Source organism: Passer domesticus, chromosome 4 (assembly GCF_036417665.1).
Source record: "Passer domesticus isolate bPasDom1 chromosome 4, bPasDom1.hap1, whole genome shotgun sequence".
Lineage (NCBI taxonomy): Eukaryota > Metazoa > Chordata > Aves > Passeriformes > Passeridae > Passer > Passer domesticus.
The window spans coordinates 23429829-23451091 of NC_087477.1; the positions used below are offsets into that span (position 1 = coordinate 23429829).

General features: G+C 42.9%; 1 protein-coding gene across 3 annotated transcripts in view; it reads right to left on the bottom strand.

Annotated features, from left to right (window-relative positions):
* The window catches only part of MAML3 (mastermind like transcriptional coactivator 3), a 242391-nt gene extending 222133 nt beyond the window's left edge, over positions 1–20258 (bottom strand). For 2 of the 3 annotated variants that reach the window (XM_064416545.1, XM_064416544.1), the window contains exon 1: positions 18552–20258. In XM_064416545.1, coding sequence (XP_064272615.1) covers positions 18552–19004 — 453 coding nt within the window. In that variant the 5' untranslated portion in view covers positions 19005–20258. Of the gene's footprint in view, positions 1–443; positions 582–18551 lie in introns of those variants that run through there. The other variant, XM_064416546.1, reaches the window with a different exon arrangement.
* Positions 20259–21263: the final 1005 nt, after the last annotated feature.

A 21263-nucleotide genomic window follows, 5' to 3' on the forward strand; every position in this document is an offset into this window, starting at 1 on the left:
GAACGGGAAGACAAGCCAATCTAGACACTGAACCTGAGATGCTGGAGATAATATCAGCATTCCACAGCCCTCAAGCTCATCTCCTAATTAAATGTCGTGGTGTGCAATGTGGTGCATAACTCTTCAATTTAAACACAATTGTATCTTTTGTCACAATGTCTGCTCGCTAGTTTCCAACAGGGAGAGGGGGTGGTGGTGCTCTTCAAAACCTTACACCACAGCAACATTGCACTTCTACTTTGCACCTAGATCAACAGACGCTAGTTCACTACTAAATTTCTCTAAAACTCCTGTGTTTTACTTGAACACGTTGTTTCCTCATTGTTTTTGACACTAAAATAACAAATTATTCCAAAATGCCAGTCGATGCATCAAAAAAACCTTCCCATTATGATATATCATAAATCATAACTAACTTAAGTAAATAAAAGTAATCTATTTACCCCAGTGAGTAGAACAGTGCATTTATGAGATCTGCTTGCTCTGAAGACACCTTCTCCTCCTGGCAGCTGAGCACAGATAAATGATCCATCTGATCTGGAGACTGCAGCTGAAAAAGTACCATTTGCACCTGTGATTTCAAGTTAAAGGGAAAGAGACAGGGAGGGCCAGAGTCTGATGTCCTTCATTAAGAAAGAGAAAAAAAAACCACAAACCAAACTCGTCAAAATCTCACTGAATTTTAGCCCAGTAAAAAATAAACAGAACTGAAAATGGTAAAAACAAAAGAAATTAACTGTATATAAACAGGTTTCATTATGATACAAAATATTTACTGATGACAAACATCTGTAGAAATTATACATTTGTGCTGCATTATCATCTCAATTACATTGTTAAACTACTCAACCCCTTCCTTATTCTGACATAAGTGAAAAAAACCACAGACATAAAGGAACATGTTTGAACTGATGAGCACAGCAAAGGAAGTGCAGATAGGTAGCAGTCAAACCATGTAAGCAACTCAAAACTGAAGGATGGAATAAGTGTAGTGCTAAATGGCAGAGAGACTCAGGCCCAGCACATTCCCACTTCATTTGAAGGCAGAATGGTTGATGTAAATCAAAGTGATTTAAACTGCTGAATTTAAACAGGATTTAAATTATCAAGCAGGAAATCCTGATATGAATAAATCAGTTTGGGAGCATGGTTGGATTTGTACTGATTTTCCTAAGGAAGGGTTAATTCCTACTGATTGGTAACTACTAAAATGTGTTACTTGACAACTCCGTATGTCCTTTGCACAAATACACAAACCACTCTGCATTAACACAGCAAAACACTGTTTTTCTAATTAATTTTTAAAAATACCTTCAGTGCACCTGTTATGCAAGAATAAGTTTATCAGATTGGGTTTTTGCTATATTTACAAATACTTAAAGATCAGTAGATACCTCGGCTTTCACCTTATGGGAAGCAGAAATCTCCTCCAGCTGTCTTCACACTCAGCTTTCAGCCTTAAGCAAACTAATTGAATCTAGCAAACTGATGAAGACCCCATGTCAGTATCAGCACAGAAGGCTTCCATTGCCTTGATCAGAATTTTAAGGCCCCCTTGTTCCAGAATACTTCCTAAATGTCTACCTTTGCTGGTTCAATTTCCTTCAAAATTTCCGTATAAATATAGTGGTCAGTTGCTTTTTTTTTTAACGGTTGGATTATTTTAACAGGTGACAGGAAGTTTAGGCATAAGCTATCCTATTTTCACATCTGATTTGTGTTTTGAAAATTAATTTTAACTTTACTAATAGGGCTCATAAATCTGAATTAAGGACTGGGAAAAATTCAGTGTTTCAGGTAGGGAGAGTGTGTGTGTGTGTATCAATCAAAAAAAAAGAAAGCAAAACACACTCCAAACAAGGGCCTCAGCAGAGAAATGGAAATAAACACCTATGACAAACGACTCACAAAAGAATAACTGCAGCTGAGATATGAAAAAATTATCACCCTCATCCGTCAGTTTAACCTGGTTAATTTTGAATTATCTTTTTGGAGCACAGACTGCAAGTAACCAGAGGACAATAGCATAAGGTCGGATGGGGCTTTGAGCAGCTTGGTCTGGTGGAAAGTTTCCCTGTCAGTGGCAAGGGGGCTGGAAATAAATGATCTTTAAGATCCCTTCCAACCCATTCTATGCCTCTATAACCACCTCAAAACCTGGGAGAAGAAGAGTTCTTCATGGTCCTGAGGTGAAGGAGCCTTAGGATATGATATTCTAAATATCTATATCTTGTTTCAAAATTTCTTGTCTTACTATTCTAATGCCACTGAAGTAGGTGAGTTACATGAAAATCCAGATGGAGTGCATGTGAGGGGTGGGACACTGCTATCAGTGGTTTTTCACTGTGACAGAAATCATGCTGTGGGAAATTTGAAAGAAACCCTTCAGACTGCTCTGTAGTGATCAACACATACAGCTTAATTTTAAGTTCCCTGTATCCTCCTTCAGCTTGCAAAAAGCAGCATCAGTTCTGTTTGCAGATAAAAAAAAGGCAGCAGATTTTTCCTTTCACCAGACTAACCTGTTTTACTAAGCATGGCAGCAGTTCCTGAGAAAGACACCAAGAACTGCTACTTTTACCAGGATAATCCACCTTGGGGTTCTTTCTTCTGTCTTGGTGAATTCTTCCCTTGCTGCCTCTGTCACCTTTCTGGGGCAGAAGCTGAACAACCAGGGTAGTCAGGAATACATCCATATAAAAATGCTACAGTGAATCCGTGAGTGTTCCTCACACATCATGCCAAAAATAAGAAAAACTGAGGCAGAAATACTATGTTTGTTTTAAAGCTCTTGTCAAATCTTTTTCCCACTGCACAAAGTGAGTGAGAGTGACTGGACAATGTGCATTGGAAGAAACCACTGCAGAAAAATAGCAATTGAAAAAAATAAAATAAAAATCAGAATATGAGAGGTGGAATATGAAAGGGACACACATTTTTTACAGTATCTTTTTAAAAGTACTTGTCCCCTACCTCAAAACCATTCATCTAACAACTGGGATTTAGTCCCAGAGGGACACAGTGCATTGGCCACTGCTGACCAGCACATCACACAATGAACAAGAGTGTCCATTTCCTGCCTCCTAAGCCTCCTTGCAGCCCAGCACAGCCTGGACAGCTGGCTATTTTTATGTCCAGGATAGCGTGAGCTCAAAGCTTATTACCAAGGGTTTCCCCCTGCACACAGGAGTAATGCCAAGGGTTTTGTTTTTAAATTGTGGGAATGGGCTCTGCATACTGTCCAACTTATAATACCACACATTTTGTTAGAGATTTAATTTATAGGCTTCCCTTAACTTGTATTTTAAGAGTAGACTTTATTTCAGCACTTATAATTGTTTTGCTTCATTCTTTAAAGTACCTAATGTACTTGCTCATATGAATGTATTAAACTAGTAAGCGCTTTTAATATTAAATATGGAACAAATCATCTTTTGATGCTCTTGTTTATCCTTAAAAAACAAAAACAAAAACCCAAAAAAAAACCAAAAAAAAACCCCACCAAAAAAAAAAAAACAAACAAAAAAAAAACCACAACCCTGAAATCACACAAGTGAAGGGATCAGCCTGGAGCTCAGCACATCCTGATCAGGGACCAGGAGATTCTGCCTCTCTGCAATACTTTTCTCTAGCTTGAGCAGCAAACAGAGGCGCTTGGATGGATCCAACAGGACACCAGGGAACAAGTCAGCAGTATGGCCTTATTCCTTTTTACCTTGTGCTGCTGGTGGTATAAGGGGGCAGATTAATGCCCTTTTCCCAGTGCTTTCTCATTTCCTGGACTAACACACACAGGTGTAACTACTTCAAAAATACAGAGCTAGCATCACCTTGAGAACAGGCACTGAAATGAAAATGAATTTTATTTTTGCCCATCAGGGTCTTCTAGCTGTGTGGAATTAGCCCTTCCAAGCCACTGGCTATTTACTACTAAAATTAAAGATGCATGCGTTTTTTTGGTTGTGCTGAGGAAAACCTGCAGCCTTTGTTACTGTATAGGCCAGAATATATTTCTGACATCATACTAAATGAAAATAGTTTCACATACCACCACTGGGAAAGCTATTGCCACTTCTCCATTCCCACACATCCAGCTCAATGAGATGAGCAGATTATGATTCAGTTTTCTTAAAAGCAGTGGTCTACACCTGACAGAAGCTTCAGCCAGAAAGAATAAAGTCACCACTAAACAAATTTTAAATATGACCTAGTTCTGAAACTTCATCTCCTTTATGTGACTGAGCCATTACTGAGATAAATCTGTATGCAGTGATAGGGGGGTACTGAATTGAAGCAGTCAGTAAAACTATTGCAGAAACAGAGTCTTGTTGTGAGCTTTTACTCATACACACTTCTCTTGGAGGAATTAAACTAACTTAACTGTGCCAGGATGAAAGGCCTTTGCAGAAAAATGATTTTGGAGGAAATTAGGCCTTTTTCCAATCACATAATTTTCTTGAAGTGTCAGAACCCTTCAATTCTTCAAACTTCCACCTTACAAATGGAAATAAAAAGTATGGTCCCAGTTGTGAAAACACACATTTACCATAAATAAATCCCTTACTCACTGTAAGCTTCTCTCTGTATTAATTACACTGTCTTATGAGCAATTTCTGCATGAGGCCACTGAACTGCAAAGGCTTTCTTGTGTGGCTCTGCCCTGACACTTAAACTAATGCAACATTCTCTGCTACAGAGTGATAGAGCAACAGAACATACTTATCATGACACAGAACTTGTGAAAGTACCTTTTCATATATAAACAAACCATCAGTGGCCACCACCTATGCTGAACAAAACCAATCATACAGTGACTGCACTTAAATATCCACACCCGTATGAAATGCAGTACAGGTTTACTGTACTGAGGAACTGATGTGTTTTTACATCAGTTATACAAAATAACACCCAAACGGTAAAAATCCAGAAGATTTGTGTCTCTTCCCCTTGAAGGACTGACACGAGCCCCTACCACAGAAAGAAAAATGAAAGGGAAAAGGAAAAATGGGGGAAGAAAGGGGTGGGGGGGGAAGGAGGGGAAAGAAAGGAGGGAAGGAAGAAAGGAGGGAGTAAAAAAGGAGGGAAGGAGAAAGAAAAATAGAAACAAGAAACAATAAGAAAGAAACAAGGATAAAAAAGGGGGAAAGAAAAAAAAAGGAAAAAAAAAGAGAAAAAAATCTGGTTTTTATCTTCTTCCTTTCAGTCATGAGCCCAGCCAACACACTTCAACAATCATTTGAATCTAATATCTCCTAAACTTGCAAAGATCTTGCACTTGACACATGGCTCTTAAGGTCTGTATTAGTTTTTAATAGCTTACAGTTTGTGGATTCTTAGCTTTCAGGGAGGGAGGTTTTTTCCTGGCAGAGATGCAGAGGACTTCCAGAAATTTCATATACACAAATTGTTTTTCTTAACTGTGAGAAATGACAGCTCTGGTTTTCTAAATTCTACAGGTTTAGAAATAAAACTTACATAAAGGGAATATTGGAAAACAAGACCAGGAAGTGCTGATATGTGACACAAAAAAAGTTATTCATAAAATCATCCATATAAATGGCTCAAATGTAAGCAATAAGTTGGAGATTTCTGCAATATCTTTTTTTCCTACAGTTTGCCAAAAGTCAGTTTCTTAAAGGAATTAGGATAGTTCTTTATGCATGTATTGGATAAAGATACTGCATAACTGTAGTATGCAGTATACTGGTAATGTCAGCAGTAACTTTCCAAGATATACCCTCAAATTTATTCTAAATATTACCAGTAAGATTTCACTTCTGTCACCATAGACATTTGGTGACATCTTTCAATTTGTCTCTTTTCTTACATGTTCTGTGTCTCAAAGATGAACTAAATTGAAGTTATAGGACACCTTTTATATCTCATTATACAAACAATCTCTTAACAACATAACAAAGAAGAAGAGATTGACTCATATTGATACTTACAGAACAATGAAAGCAACAGAAGCAACACAAAACCACAGCTGTCAATAATGAGAGAGGAAAATAAGAATACTATTACTTAATATTACCAAAACAATATGAGACCTTCCATTCAGTTCTACAGTCCCAGGGAAAAAGAAAGGGTCTCTCTCATGCTACAGCCTACATACTAGGTGTGAAACTGGTTGGATTTCCCTCTGCCCTCCCAACAATATCTCCATATCATTCTTTGTCTTTCCCTTGAGGCCAAAGCCAAATTATCCAAACTGAGCTCAGATACTTCTTGGACTTCACTGTGCTGAAAAATCCATAGTCAGCTACATATGTCCTTCTGCCACCCTCCAGACCAAAGGAGGCAACTCTGAGACACAAAGACCCTTACTGAAATGTCAATATTATGAATGATTACTAACTGAGGAATGCTGACCTCTCAGTATTATGACTGAAACATGAAATATAGCATATAAAACTTTGTTCTGTCAACTGCCCAAACAATGTCTGCAAAAGGCAGACTTTTGGATCATACAAATCATGTTACAAAACACTGTGAGGAGTTCTTGATTCTTGTGGAAAAACCCAATTCTTTTGCCCTAAGACAGTAATGGCCCATATAGGTCTGATGAAAGCCAGCACTGATTTTCAAGCTCACCTGTTTAAGGATATGCAAATCACCCCAAATATCTGAAGCACCAACTTCACACACCAAGGCACAGAGAGGGTTGCTTGTAGAACAAGAGGACAAGACTATAACTGTGGCTTATTAAACTGTAAATCTTCCAAAATTCCTGGCTGTTTGGTGCTCAATTTTTACCTCAGGAACAGCAGCTTATTCCTTCCCTACCCAAAATATGAGATAGTACCACTCAAGGGAAAGGAAATCTCTCATAGCTGTTGAGTGTGCCTGCAGCACACTGCTGGGCAGTTCTCTCTATCTATCAGAAAACAGGATCACAGTCAGCCACTAAAACACTGTGCCTAAACCACCTAAAATTCTTTCCACTTGTTGCACTGGTTTGAGAACACACATTGCCTTCTACCTGCCACAGCAATCACTTCTAAAATCTGATTTCTATTATATATTTATAGCAGGGGACATATGCATGGGGCGGGGGGAGTGGGGGGGAAGTGCATTGAAATGCAGCTTGTTTTAGAAAAACAGAGCTAATCCATCAGGAGGCAAAAAAACCCCACACCGCTTACTAAACCAACTTTAGAAATGTGCAAACAGGATTTGGAAATAAAGGATTCCAAATACACACGTGTCCACTACTAATGTGTAAGAAGGTACCCAGGCAATGGTTTTCACATGGACTGCTGGTGCCTTCCAGGGAATAAGCAACAGGTAACTAAGAAGAGCAAGTCTGCCGTCCAGAGGCTTACATTTGCTGATTGCCATACACATTCATCAGCCATGTCACTGGAAAGTGTTTAGAATTCCTGAAATCTGAACAAAAGAAAGGTCACCACCCAGTTAAGAGCAGTGCAGAAAATCACCTACATAACACACTGCAATGTTCTGATGGACATAAGGCCTGGAAAAGCAAGAAAACCAGAGCAACTGATTGAGCTGCTATTTGCAACTGACCATGAGTATGGCCCTGTCAAGTGTCCCAACACCAAACTGGCTACTCCAGGTGGCAAAAGCTGGGCTCCTTACAATTCCCTGTGCTCTCACTGGCTTTGTGAAGCCCAAGTACATGGGCAGGGGCAAAGTTCTGCTCTTCAGACTGGTTCAACAAATCCAACAACCTCTTATATATTTCTGTCCTTCCATTACAGCTGATGTCTGCTTAGCTCCACTCTGTCTACCCCACATCCATCCCACATCCATCCATCCACCCATCCCACACTTCTTTCCTGTCCTCCCAACTACTTCCTCAGGTGTCAGCATTTCTGAAGCAGCACCTTCTTGCTTCTCCTTCCAAACCACAAAATCAGCCAACCAAAAACCATCAAAGAATAGAAGAAAACCCGCCACCTCACAAAACCCCCAACTCATCAAACCAAGGTTAAAAGGCAAGAAATATATCCTATAAAATTAACCCTTCCAAAAAAAAAAAGTGTATTATAAAATTGAAAAAATATGGATGCCTAATTTAAAAAATATCACTTTAATAGAAGTTTTATATAACTGTAGGCATTTTGTTCCTTCCCTTCACAATAGGAAAGACATTTCATCCTCAGTTTAAATACGAAATCTTGAATCATGTAAGAACTGTGTGTTTGTAAACAAAAAGCATCTCTGAAAATTCTGAAATATTTTATGAGTCTGTTTGTGCTACATTTCTCACAGAACCTGATGTATATGGCTCAGTCATTTTTTTTCACTTACCAGCCTCAGTTATTGGTTATCTTTCTAAGTTTATAAATGTTTAAGTTTATAGATGAAGAGCTTTGAAAGTCCTCTCAAAAAAAAAAAGTCATATTGTAAAAGTAGAAAAAAAAACATGAGGTGAAGTACTTTGGTCAAAATTTGTTACATATTCTACTGTTGTTTGAGACAAGCAGAACAATTTTCTCCTGCCATTACATTTAGGGACAAGCTAGCTAGTCCAAACCTGCTTCCATAAATCCTTTACTTGACTTTATCACATATCTTCACTATGCATTCACTACCCACAAGAGATAAGTCACAGATTTGGGAGGTAAAAGATTTTCAAATCAGAAACAATGTCTTCTCCACTAGTAACTGCTAGTGAAACTTAACATTGGGAACACTGCACTAGAAATACCAATATTGATAATACTCTTATGTGCTAACAGCTTGGATTCTAGCAAATGAGCTAATTCTGAAATAAAACATCTGAGAAGGCAGGTAAAAAAACAAACAAAAAAATCCCCCCAAAAAACCCAAACCACTGAACTTTTTAATCACTAACTTATACAATTATTATCATATTGCCCAGATTTGGATTCAGATAGAAGGAAAATAAAACTACATGTGAGTGTCTGTCTTTGACACAGCCCCTTGCTTCAATGTTACCTCAAGTTCCATAAGCAAGTCAAGACATCACAATGGTGACAACTTTTTATGTGGGCCTTTCATAATTACTTAACCTAGTTATTGTTCTACATGGAATTAAAATGACCACAACACACTGAGTAGCCAAAATGCAATCACCATACTGCAAAGATCAAGCAAAACTATGTTTTTCCTTCTTTTAGCAAGAGACCAAGTTTATCAATTTTCAGAAGGAAATTAGCAAACAACAACAAAAAAAAAAAGAATCCAAGCCCTCCCTCTCTTTTCTTTCCTCACAGGAAGGACAGTTATCACCTGCCTGATACAAATCTGTGCTGTGGGCAGCTGATATCCTCTTTGGACTACATTGAATTGAAAAGACACTCTCTTCCTCATCCTTTCCACTTTGGACCATCACCTCGCCTTTAAGGGTAACTCTAGCAGTATTCCTGAAGGCACTCCCAATAATGTTCTGCCATTCCCAATAATGCTTGTCCATAAACTGCACAAGCATTTCACTCCTAAATTGACTCAAGCCATGCACCACAACCACCAGGCTTTCAGCTGGAGGGTTGGAAAGGACCCTTAAGACCATGGAGTCCAACCATTAAGCCAGCAGAGCCAAGCCCATCACTAAACCAGATCCTTAAGTGCCACATCTACATTTCTTGAATATCTCAAGGGATGTCAACTCCAACACTCCCCTGGGCAGCATGATCCAATGCCTGAACACCCTTTCAGCAAAGAAGCTTTTCCTAATATCTAGAACCAGTTGGTCCATGGAAATGCATAGCTAGATCTCCGTGCATGAACCCTGGGAGTAAAGCTGCTGATTTTGCAGACCTATACAGGACACTGCATGCAGAATTACAGGAGATATTTTGAATTGTTGATCAACTTGATTACTGAAGTTTAAAGCAAACTACATGGGACCTTCTGCCTCCCCTTTCCTCTAGTCTATCTTCCCTGGTAGGGCACGGTGTACCTTCAACTTACACCTAAAAAACCCCTCACTGTTTTCCTCCTGGACAGCTAATTTTCCTCCTTCATTGCTACCACAGGCAGTCAGTATAGGTGCAGGACTGCAGCCCTGAGACCACCCTGTTTCATGGCAGCAAAATATTAATTTGTTTCGGCTGTTCCATCTAGTTAACCCCAAGGCAGTACTATGTGAAGACACCATTAAGTGGGAAAGAACACAGTCCATGCCAGAACTTTCCAGAACCCCTATCTGGCTGTAAGTAAATGGGCACTTTATCACAATGATACGTGAAATTTTCAAAAACAGTCAAAATTAATTTCATTTTTTTCTGTTCTACATTCAAAATTTTTCATTCCCCCTATTCACTGCTGACATTTTCTACAGCAAATGTGTTACTGAAAAGGACAGTAAACCTTACTGTGACCATCAAGTGGTTTTGTTTGGTTGTAAATGAAATGGAGGAGAGAAAATAAGTGGGACCTTTTTTTGTTTTGTTTTGTTTTACATGATGTAGAATACATATTAAAATTGGTTAGAAAAAATAAGCTCCAGGAAAATCCTATGGGGTGAAAAAAAATGTAAAGTCAAATTCTCTCAGGTAAATTTTCAAAATTGCAGCAGTCCAGCCTTTACAGCTTTCAGTGTACAAACTACCTGGCATAAACTAGGGGGGGAAAAACAAAGAGACAGCACTGCAACCTCAGCATCATATCTCCACTTTTACTGAAAGGCAAAGACTGCAAGCTCAGCCCAGAAACATGCAATAATAGAAGGACCTACAGATTATTTTAAACCACTGCTTCATATTCAGCCATGGATTACTGACCAGAACACTTCAGCCAATTTCAAACAATGTGACCCCCGTTCAGTTACAGAAATTTACAGACTTCTGCATGAGTCCACTAACGCCTTCAAAGCTACATTACCTGCTTTGATGGCAACTAAAAATATGTATAATGAATAGCAACACTGCTTGCTGAAAACATTGTTAGAAATTGACAATTTACTGTCAATAGCAGTTTTCCCTCTGCTGCCTCAGTTATGCACTGGAATGCAATCCAGAGAAATCAGAACAACAGTCACCAGCTCTGGAAACAAAAAGGAACAGCAGCACAGATCACAACTGAAATGGAACAATCCATTTAGCAGTCCAAAGGCAACTAGTGTGAGGTAAGGCAGTCAGATTTAAGGTCATTCCTGCAGATGCTACAGAGTCTGAAATACAATGTTTTGCATAAACAGAAGGGGTAGGGAACACAACAACTTCTTTTTTGGCAAAGTGCTGATCTACCCTTCTTAATGTAAGGAATTAAATTATTAAAAAACTCCTATACTTTCCAGAACTCTTCTACAATCTCATTTGCCATAGCCACCTCCCTTCCTTCTTTAGATGAAACACAATGCAGAAGTGCCAAAACATCGCAGAAGATTAGATATGAGCTAAAGTAAAGAGAAAGAGGATGCAAATATAGAAAATGGGTATGTATCAGTGATTCTTAAACTTGTGTGACTATTACATCCCCTTTCACCATCGAAACTGACCATAAATCTTTTCACTTTGCCTTGGAGTACAGTTAAAAATCAGTGTGTAAGTGCAGGTACAAACACACATACACAGGCGTATTGGCTTCTTGGTTGTCATGCTGCCCAGGCTTAGAGCAAGGTTAAAAACCAATTCTCTGCTCTTTTCCAAGGTACACAGTATCCAAGGACCTTCTGAATTGGCCCAAGATTTTCACAAACATCATAAAGGTAATGCAGAAAAACTACACCTTCACTGCAGCACTGAGCAATTGTTCCTCTGAATCTGAAGAGCAGAGAAAAATGAAGTTGATTTGTTCCATTAAACCTGAAGTGTTACTGTGTGTCACATAGTAAAATTAACGTAGGGAGGAGACAGGAAAGTGAAGACAGGAGAGGGAAAGAGGCACAGCCCCACCTTCCATCAGTGAATGTACAACTCCACCAAGCTTCAGGTGATGAGAACTTGTAGGACACTACAAGTAGAGCCCTATATGAAAACCTTAAAGAAAGTCAAAAAAAAAAAAAACCACCCAGAAAAACAAATCCTTGACCTGTTGATCTTTCCGTTTATTCCCTTAGTTATCCTGCAAGTCATGAATTCAAACCTCTTTCCTACTCCCTGTGTGCTGTGGTTGTGAAGAACTGACAGCAAGCAAACAGCAATAGATCATCTGTGCTACCAACAGTGCTGCAGCATTAGCTTCAGCACTTTCACAAACTTCTAGAAAATGCCAAGTTCCTATGGGTGGACACACTTCTCTCAGATCAACTGAACACTGAATTTTCTTATCTCCTCACCGATTTTAATGGTGTGTAGAGGCAAACAAAATCAGTATGAAAGAGGGAAGTCTTGAAAGAAGGCAGTTCTTCCTGTAAGCACAGAATTTCAGCAGCTGCAATCTTATTAACTATTGCAAGTTTAAAAAGACATTTTCTCTTAAGCCCTATGAAACTGAGTTTCAAGTATTCAGAAAGGAAACAGGAGCAGTTTGTAGGACTTTTGAGCTACAAACACTGGGAAACTAAAATAAGTAAGAGGGAAGCAAAAGAGCAATCAAAGTTACATGATGTTGTGATTCACCAGTGTAGACTTACTAGACAAATATATATTTCAAATTGTTAAGGCTCCAAAATTCCCACTGAATGTACAAGCAAGCTGCTTATCTGAACAGCCTGTGAGATCCCAGGCTGCAAAACTGATCACAGGTTCAGAACTCCAGTCAGAGATTGTACCTCACATTTCAATTCACAAAACAGCACACTTGAAGGATTCCAGTCAGCAGCTACTGGCTGTCAGGCCTGTTCTTGAAACTCTGCTAATTCAAGCACATCTCTCACATGAATTATACATAGTGGAGTAATATGCAACCTAATGTCTTATACATGCAAGTGTTTAAATAAAAATGAACCCTGGCTCCTTTGCTGCCTACAGCTGCCCCTGTTTCAGTGGCTGTGCTCAGGAACAGAATTGTGTACTGACACCAGGTGTAACTTAGCTGAGGTTCGATGTATGCTACCAGGTAAGCATGTTTGAACTAAGAGGTCCCAGATGTTTATCCTGGGATAAGGGTTGAATTTCACGAGAGGATTAAGATGTTGTAAGGCTGTGCTACCCGCGGGAGGGACAGTCAAACAAATGATGGATCTGACCCAGCTAAAAAGGAATGCAGAGGAAAAGGAAGAAGGGTGGCTGCCCTTGCTACCTGCCCGGTGAACCCGGGGCTGCACAAGCAAGAGCCGCCCTTGCAAAGGCAGCAAGCACAGCCCCCGACAAGAGCAGGAAAGAGGAGACTTCCTCAGCGGTGACAGCTCAGGTTACACCAGCTGAGGCCATTTGTGAAGCCTTAAGCTTTAGGTCAAGTTACTGTAAATTGAGGTTAATCTAAATGCAACCAATTGTCCAAACACAATCGCGTTAATATTTTTGGCGCTGCGTTAGCAGAGCAAGTTTTTGATGTGTTCCAGACAAAGCTGCTCTTCCTGAACTTAACAATGCCTAGAATTTCACTGCAGGACTTTCAACACATTCTGTCTGGTCAACTCGAAGCTGAGATTTCCACTGGATACCCTATGTCAAAACACAACTTGCCCTGCTCCAGCTCCGGCTTGTGATAACCCAAGCTACTGTCTTTGAAAGGGACACACTTTCCACCAGAGCACTAAAGGTCATCAGAGGCTAGCAGTGCTTGAAGTCAAGAGTCTCTTCATTCCTTTCAGTTTGTTAAACTGAAACCTATTGTGCTGACTAGCTGCAAAACGAGGTCAGCACAAAAACTTCTTGTCCTAAAGGACAGTAATCACACAGGTGCATCAAGCGAGTTGGTATGAAAAGGAGAAAACAAATGGGAGAGGCCTGTGGAGTAAGAAAGACACAGAGATCCACCCTTATAGGAAAAGGAAAATAAAAAGGGTTACACAATGACTCCTTCTATGATGCACATGAAAGAGAAGGAGCATTGCTGGCCTGGGATTTAATTCTGGTATCATCCCTGTTGTGTATTTACTACTGACTTTACCCCTGTATGAGCAAGATCAGGCATAGCTTATTAACTGAAGAGATGCTTAATCCTACTTAGTCATCAGGCATGAGTAAGGGCTACAAGTATTTGACCTCTTGTGTAAAATAAAATCTAAAATTATCTTCTTTTTCCATCTTTGCAATGCCAGAGAAATAAACTTTTCCTATAGTGTGAGTGATGAACCCCTAAGCACCTGTCAAGTAAGTTGAACAGCAATACTACACAAGAAAGAACACATGAAATATGCTCAGGTTTGTGAACACATGCACAAGCACATATTAAATACAACAAATGTAAGCTTTAACAAACTCCTCACAACATTCTGTGGCACTCAGTTCCAGTACTGGCATTACCCATGAATCACTAAGACAAATGAAGATTTTCCACTTTTCACTCTGGATACCTTTTTCAACAAAAATAAGAGACTCAGGTGGAGGAAGGAACTACTATTCTGCGTGGAATATCTACCAACAAGGAGGACACATAACCAGATTTCTATGATTCTGGACATGTCATTCTGTCCCTACACAGAGAAAGCAGAAAGGAGTGGCCTGCCCATTTTCCTCCCCTCAGGTAGAAGTGCAATGTGATCATTAATTTCTGGAAGGCACTGCCTTAGCCCAGAATGGGTAAAGAACAGGACTGGAAAATACTGTATGTTTCCAGCCGTGTTTTCTCTGACTTTAACTAATTCTGAATTGGCATAGTATACTTCAGCAGGGGAACAGAAAAGATGATCTAATAGGTTATTTGACTTCTGTCACCAGTTTCTCTGATCTAAATAATATTTTAAGTTTAGGTGTTTGAAAGACAATTTCCTAAGTACTGGGTTTAGAGTTAGAAACGAGAGTAAGACAGTGGCTATCAAACCCACAACAATGCTAAATAAAAAAAAAAGGCTTAAAGAGCCTTAAAATAGGAAAAAAGTAGCTTCAGCTCCTTTATAGTTTACAAGAGAGCTCAGATGCAAATAAATGTGTACTAGAAGACCAGTGTGGTAACACACATCCCTGGACAAAGAATGTGTGGTAAGAACAACAGCCACAGGGATAAGAAAAAGAGGTGATATAATTTGCAGTTATTATTATGTATTTGGCTATTATTTACTAAATTCATTATTTATTCTATATATAATGTATTTGTATACACACACCTACAACCTCTGAACCTCACACATAACATGGATGCAGAGCCAAGAAGACTCTTGCACTGAAATAAGGAAACAAGAAAGCAGATTAGCTCACAAAGAACCAAATAACTGATATAATGTGTTGATATTTCCTGGAACCCATCCAAAGATGAACAGCAGAGTTTTGGATGAATTGCAAATTTTCCCAATACTTCCTCTAAAAGCCAGACTGGTACAACATTTTAATAATTCAAATCACAGAAAACAACTTTAGTTTTTGCCAGGTTGAACTAGGGAAGGGGGAAAGGTCCACAAAGACATTTACAAACTATTTTCGTTTCTGTGCACACCCCAGTCTATGCCTGTGTATGAGCAAACTAGTTCTGTAACCCACTGTTCTCCTCAACAGAAGAGGCTGAAGTAGTTATAAATCCAGGTATTTCAAAACTCAGCAAGTGAAAATTTTCTCTACAACAAGATGCAAATTCAGGGTAGATCAGCAACTCATGAAATACAGCCAAGCCTATGCTCCCACACTGCATTTTGACAAAAGGCTTCCATTGATAACCTCTTGACAGCTGACACAGAATCCTAACCAGCAGAAACTGCACAGTGCCTGCCATGAACTCTGGGAGGGAGAGTGCAGATTGTGGGGGTGGTAACAACAATCACTGCACAAACTGCACTGCTTGTACTCCATCCAGTGAAGAAAACCAGAGGGCATGTCTTCAAATAATTGTCTTCTAAAGATGGTTTTGGGTTTTTTACCCAGCTTGATGGAGGACACTCAGCATGTGTCAGGACCAGCTTCTTGGAGGGTTTGGTGGGTGACTTGCTGCCTGGATTAAGCACATCTCCCCTCCCTTCTCAGCATCTCTGAGTTTGAAGGACACATACACACACACACAGAGAGATTATATTTTCCTTTAATTTTCTTTGTTTAAAAAAAAAATTTAGAAAAGGCATTTCTTGCTGTCCTCATTGTGTTCATCGTCATTTAATCCAAACAGCTTATTTTCCAAATCATGCCATTTAATAATATGAGTGAAAAATCTAATAATGATTTTTTTGTGTAAAAAGAAGAGTAAAGCAGTAGCAGATTCTCAGCAGACTGTTCCACTATAAAACTTTCCACTGGAGTTTACCAGAGAATAAAGAAAGGAAGACAACCCCTAAACGTAGTTAACTTTTTCCTCACGTAAAAAAAAAAAAAAGGTTGAATTATTTTGCTAGATAAAAACTATGATGAACATAAAGAGTTAAACTTAACAGACTGTTACAATTGCTAGAAATTAAGAAGTTTGGGAGTTTGCATTTGGTTTTACTGCAAAAAGATGTCTCAGAGAAAATACTTTTCAACTGTTTTTAAAAGAGTAATTTATTGGGTTTTAAGTACTGCTTTCATGTCCCCATGGATGCTCCCCAATGTTCTTAGATGTTAGTCAAAAATCATAATTAACATTTTACAAGTGAAACAAAGCAGATGATTTGTCAAGATTTTTTGGCAACATTTGTTTATTTTCTTTTTAAAAATGGAAATGGGTATTTTTTTGTGATAAAGCAGTAGAATTTATGTTTTTAAGATCAAAAGCATAGGGCACATTGAGTATATTTAAATAACATGACGATCATAGCACAGGAATTGAGTTACAACTAATTTTATAGCAAACTACCTCTTAATTAGGCAACTCTTAGCTCCTCAAATGTCCCAGGCAGAAAGAATCTAGCAACAGTGAGATCTGAAACTGCACTTCCTCCTTCTATTTTTTCCTTTCTACAACTTGCACATTATAGCTTTGGCTTTCTGTCCCACATCTTCAGGGGAAGACCTGCTTATCTGAAAATCCCGGCTTTAAGGCTTCAGCATCGCTGCTTGGGAATAAGGGGAAAGGACAACCCAGCGCCAGCCTAGGCCCAAGAGTGCCCAAAGTGCTCTGGAGCGGGATGGGGACACAGCGCACCGCACCGGCTGCCCTGCCGAGAAGTCATTCTAAGAATGTCCCCAAGCCTCCAGCCCCTCTCCTGGATCTTGGGGAAAAGGCGTGAGGTGTGAAAAGGGATTTGAGGACAGCCGGGCTGACGAAAAGGTAGTCCCTGTGTTTGGGGAGTGACTCCGCTGCTGCCCCGGGAGTAGGGGTACCCCAAAGTGCTATGGGGCGCCGCGTATTTAAAAGCCTCCTCGGTCCTGAGGAAAGGCGCCAGAAGGAAGGGAAACACGGTTATGCCTCGCTGGTAACACCGGGAAAGCAACAAGATGTCAGTGAGGTCGCCGCACTTCCTGTTTGCCAAGCGCACACGCAGACACGCCGCCAGCCCCGCCGCTTTGTGCGGCTCCTGCCCGGCACCGCTCCCCCCGCATCCCCGCATCCCCGCCTCCCGGCCTCGGGAGCGCACCTCCCGGAGCGGCCGCCCGGGAGGCGGGGACAGCGCTCGGCGCTGAGCTTTTGTTTGCCGCTGGCGAAGCGATCCCCGCCTCCAGCCGGCCCACCGAGAGGAAGCGGGGCTGGGCAGGGCAGGGTGCTGCCCGCCTCCGGGCAGGAGATGCCCGGCATCGGGCAGGCTCGGCGCGGCCCCGGGGACACACAGGGCTCCCTCCTCCCTCCCTTTGTCACGGAGCCGTCCCCCGGCGGCCGGCAGCAGCTGACCCTGACACGCCTCCCCGCGCAGCGCAGGGCGGCGACAGGGAGGGACGTGCGAGGCTGGCGAGCCGCACGCCGCCGTCGCACCTCCCCTCCTCCCGCCGCCCATTGTGCGTGCGGCGGGGACCCGGCTGCCCGGGGACACGCCGGGACACACACGCGTGTCCCCCGCGCCGCCCCTGCCGGCCGGCACGGACAGCACCAGCATCCCCCGCAGAACCGCGACCGGCTCGAAATACGGCTCTGCCGGAGCGCAGGGCCCGGCTCCCCCCGCAGCTCTTATTATTCATCGGTGCAGCCTGGGAGTGGGAAACTCCGCTTCCTACTCGCCGCTACGCTTCTACCGGCTCAGCCCCCGCCCCCTTCCCCCCCCCCCTCCGCTTCTCGCTAAGCTCCTTAAATCCCAAGAAAACTTTGGGAAGCGATTCAGCTCGCGTGGGGAGCCGGGCTGCTGCACGCCGGGGCAGCCCAAGCGAGAAGCCTGCCCAACTTTTCCTCCAGCCGCCAGCCCAGGCTGCAGAGCCGCCTTCCACCTTCCTCCGCGGCGGGATTTAAAGGCTCCCCGCACGGCGAAACACGCACGCACACAAAACCCTCCCCCGGCTCTCGGCAGCCGCGGCGCACGCCCGGCACCGCTCCTTCCCTCAGAGCAGTTCTACCATTCCGAAGGGGACGGGGGGCAAAGAAAAAAATTGTCCGCTCCCTCCACCGCAGCCCGTGAGAAGTTGCGAAGCGTCCCGCCAGAGACCCTGCCAAAGTTGAGCCGAGCCCCCTTCCCCCTTGACAAGCTACGGGGCCGACCTCCAGCTCATCGCGGTGACCCCTGCGCCCCCCGGCCCGCATCCCCTTACCATGATCAGCGTGTGGTTCCTCTGCTCCGCCGTGGCGGGCTCAGCATCTTGCTGCTGTTTGCTCTGGTGCTGTTGCTTGCTGCTGCTGCTGCTGCCGCTGCCGCCGACGGTGCCCGTCTTCTTGGCCCTCTGCTCCAGGGTCCGCTGGTAGAGGCTCACCGTGTCCCTGCGCTCCAGCTCCAGCTGCTCCGCCTGGGCTTGCTGGTACCTGCTCTCGCAGTTGACATGGTGCCGCCGGCAGCCCTCGATGCGCTGCCTCAGCCGCTCCACCACCGTGCTGTGCTTGGGAATGCCGCCGCTGCCGGCGTTATTGTTACCGGGAGCGGCGGCAGGAGGGCCGTGGGGAGTGCTGGTAACCCCGATACCGGCCCCGCCGAGGCTGCTCTTCAGGTTATTGTTGATGCAAATACTGCTGCCATTCGCGGCGGCAGCGGGGGCTGCAAAATCCCCCATCCTCGTCCCCGTGCACACTGTTTTGGAAGAACTTTTTATCCTACACTTCACACATACAGTCTCCTCTGGGGTCCTGACGGGATACTTTTTAGAGAACCGGGCAGGGGGGGGTGAAGGGGCACCATCATGTATCAGGGAAACAGCGATCCCAAGCAAATGTTTCTCTTTTCCCCCAGCCAATCCCTCTCGAGAAGCTCCAAAACATTAAAAAGAGAGAGGGAAGGGGGGAGGGAAATAGAGAAGGTGCTAAAAGGTTATCGGCAGCAACATAACCAACACACACACACACAAAAAAGGCACAACAAACTAAGCAGCAGCAGTTCGGATTAGCAAACTCCAGGAGATATCAGACCAGTTCCTTTCCACCTCTTTCTTTTTTATAATCCATTATTTCAAAACAGATTCCACGAGATTTCCGGAGATTTTGCCAAAAGCCTTGTCTCCCCATGGATGAGGAGAAACACGCGCCCCTCCACATGCACACACACACACGCCCGCTCACACGCACACACATCCGAGCACAGGCACACGCTGGGTACACACGGCACACTCACTCTCACTCCACGGCATCAAAAGACAGGCAAAGCCGCTTGCTTATTGTATTTTCCTTCTAGAAAAAAGTTTTGGTGTTTATGCCGCACCGTGTTCGTAAAGTACTTTGGCTGCTCAGTTGCATTTCAAATCCTCGGGCTGGGGGAAGTAAACACATAAACAATCCGGACCGAGCTGGAGAGGAAAAAAGGAAAAAGGGAAAAAAAAAAAAAAAAAAAAAAAGTAGCGCTCTGAAGTCTCTGCCAAACGCTGAGCTGATACAGCCTAGCGCTTTGCTCTGTCGTGCTGGCTGCTGCTCCTCCTGCCACCATCACAATGATCAAATGCTCTCCTCCTCCACCTCCTCCTCCTCCATGCCAGCGGAGTGATATCAGGACAGGAGCGCTCAGTAAACACCGCAGCGGCGGCGGCGGCGGCGGCAGCGGCGGCTGCTCGGGGCCGTGAGGCAGACCCGGGGACAAGGTGCAAAACCCGGCACGGACGTCGCCCAGCGGGAGCGGACATGGCGCTGCTTCCCCGCGGCGTGGGGCGAGCGGGGCCCGACACCTGCCGGCCCCGCGGCCTCCCCGCCCCGGCGGCGAGCGGGCCCGGCACCTCCGGGCCGTGCCGGTGCCTCCCGCCGGGCACGCGGCCCTGCCCGCGCCCGGGGCGGCCGCGGCTCGCAGGCGGGGGCCCGGCGAGCGTGTGCCGCCCTTGCCTTCCGTGTCAACTGTTGCATAATGAATGGGAGCGCGGCGCCGAGCTCCGCGCCTCCCCGGCACGGGGCTGAACTTTCTATTTTAGACAACAGAGGAAACATAATACGCCGGGCAGTAACATTTGTCCGAGGGAACGGCGGCTGCCTCCATATAGAGCGCGGGTGATTAATGGATCAAGAATAACATCCCGGGAATCTAGTTTTAAACCATTCTGCAGACAAAGCTATTGCGCCCACAATTGTGTTATTTTCTATCTAGCCCTGTGAGAAATGCACTTCCAATTTTTTTAATACATCTGTATAGAACAGAATTATCTCAGAGAGACACCCATGTTCTCCAACAAGCACCTGATATAACAAAAATTGGGAACTCGTACGTTAGTAATGCAATCTGATTTAAACCATCTTCATTTTTGCCACTGCAGATTAGCATAGGATACTATTTCTAAGACACAGTGACAAAGAGCAGTCTTTGTCTTACTTAAGTCCTCAGCAGCATGAAATTTGGGGTTGATTTCATGCCTATTGCCACAATTATTGACTATGTTGAGATGGAACATAATAGTGGACAAATAAAAATAGCATTTAGTACCTCCCCTACGTTGGGATTAACAAACACATCTTCCCCCCAGAAAACAAAACTTTTCTGTAGTATCAGTTTGAGAACCACAGTGAATTTACTTGAAGTTTTTCATGATCATTGATGACTACGTTATCACAGAACCAGCACTGGGAAATTACAGCTCTGCTCAGAAGCAGCGTGAGAACGCGGGGAAACTGCAATCCCGAGTCAATTACAGAGATTTCTGCCTCTCCTAATTTGGAGACAGCGGATGTGTTGTAAATTCTCTAGTAACTATTGAACTGAATAGTTAAAATTCAATGTAAGAATAGAAAGAGGAGGAAAAAAGAAGGGGGGAAGCAATTCCAGGAATAATAGTAATAATAGTAATAGTAATAGTAATAGTAATAGTAATAATAATAATAATAATAATAATAATAATAATAAT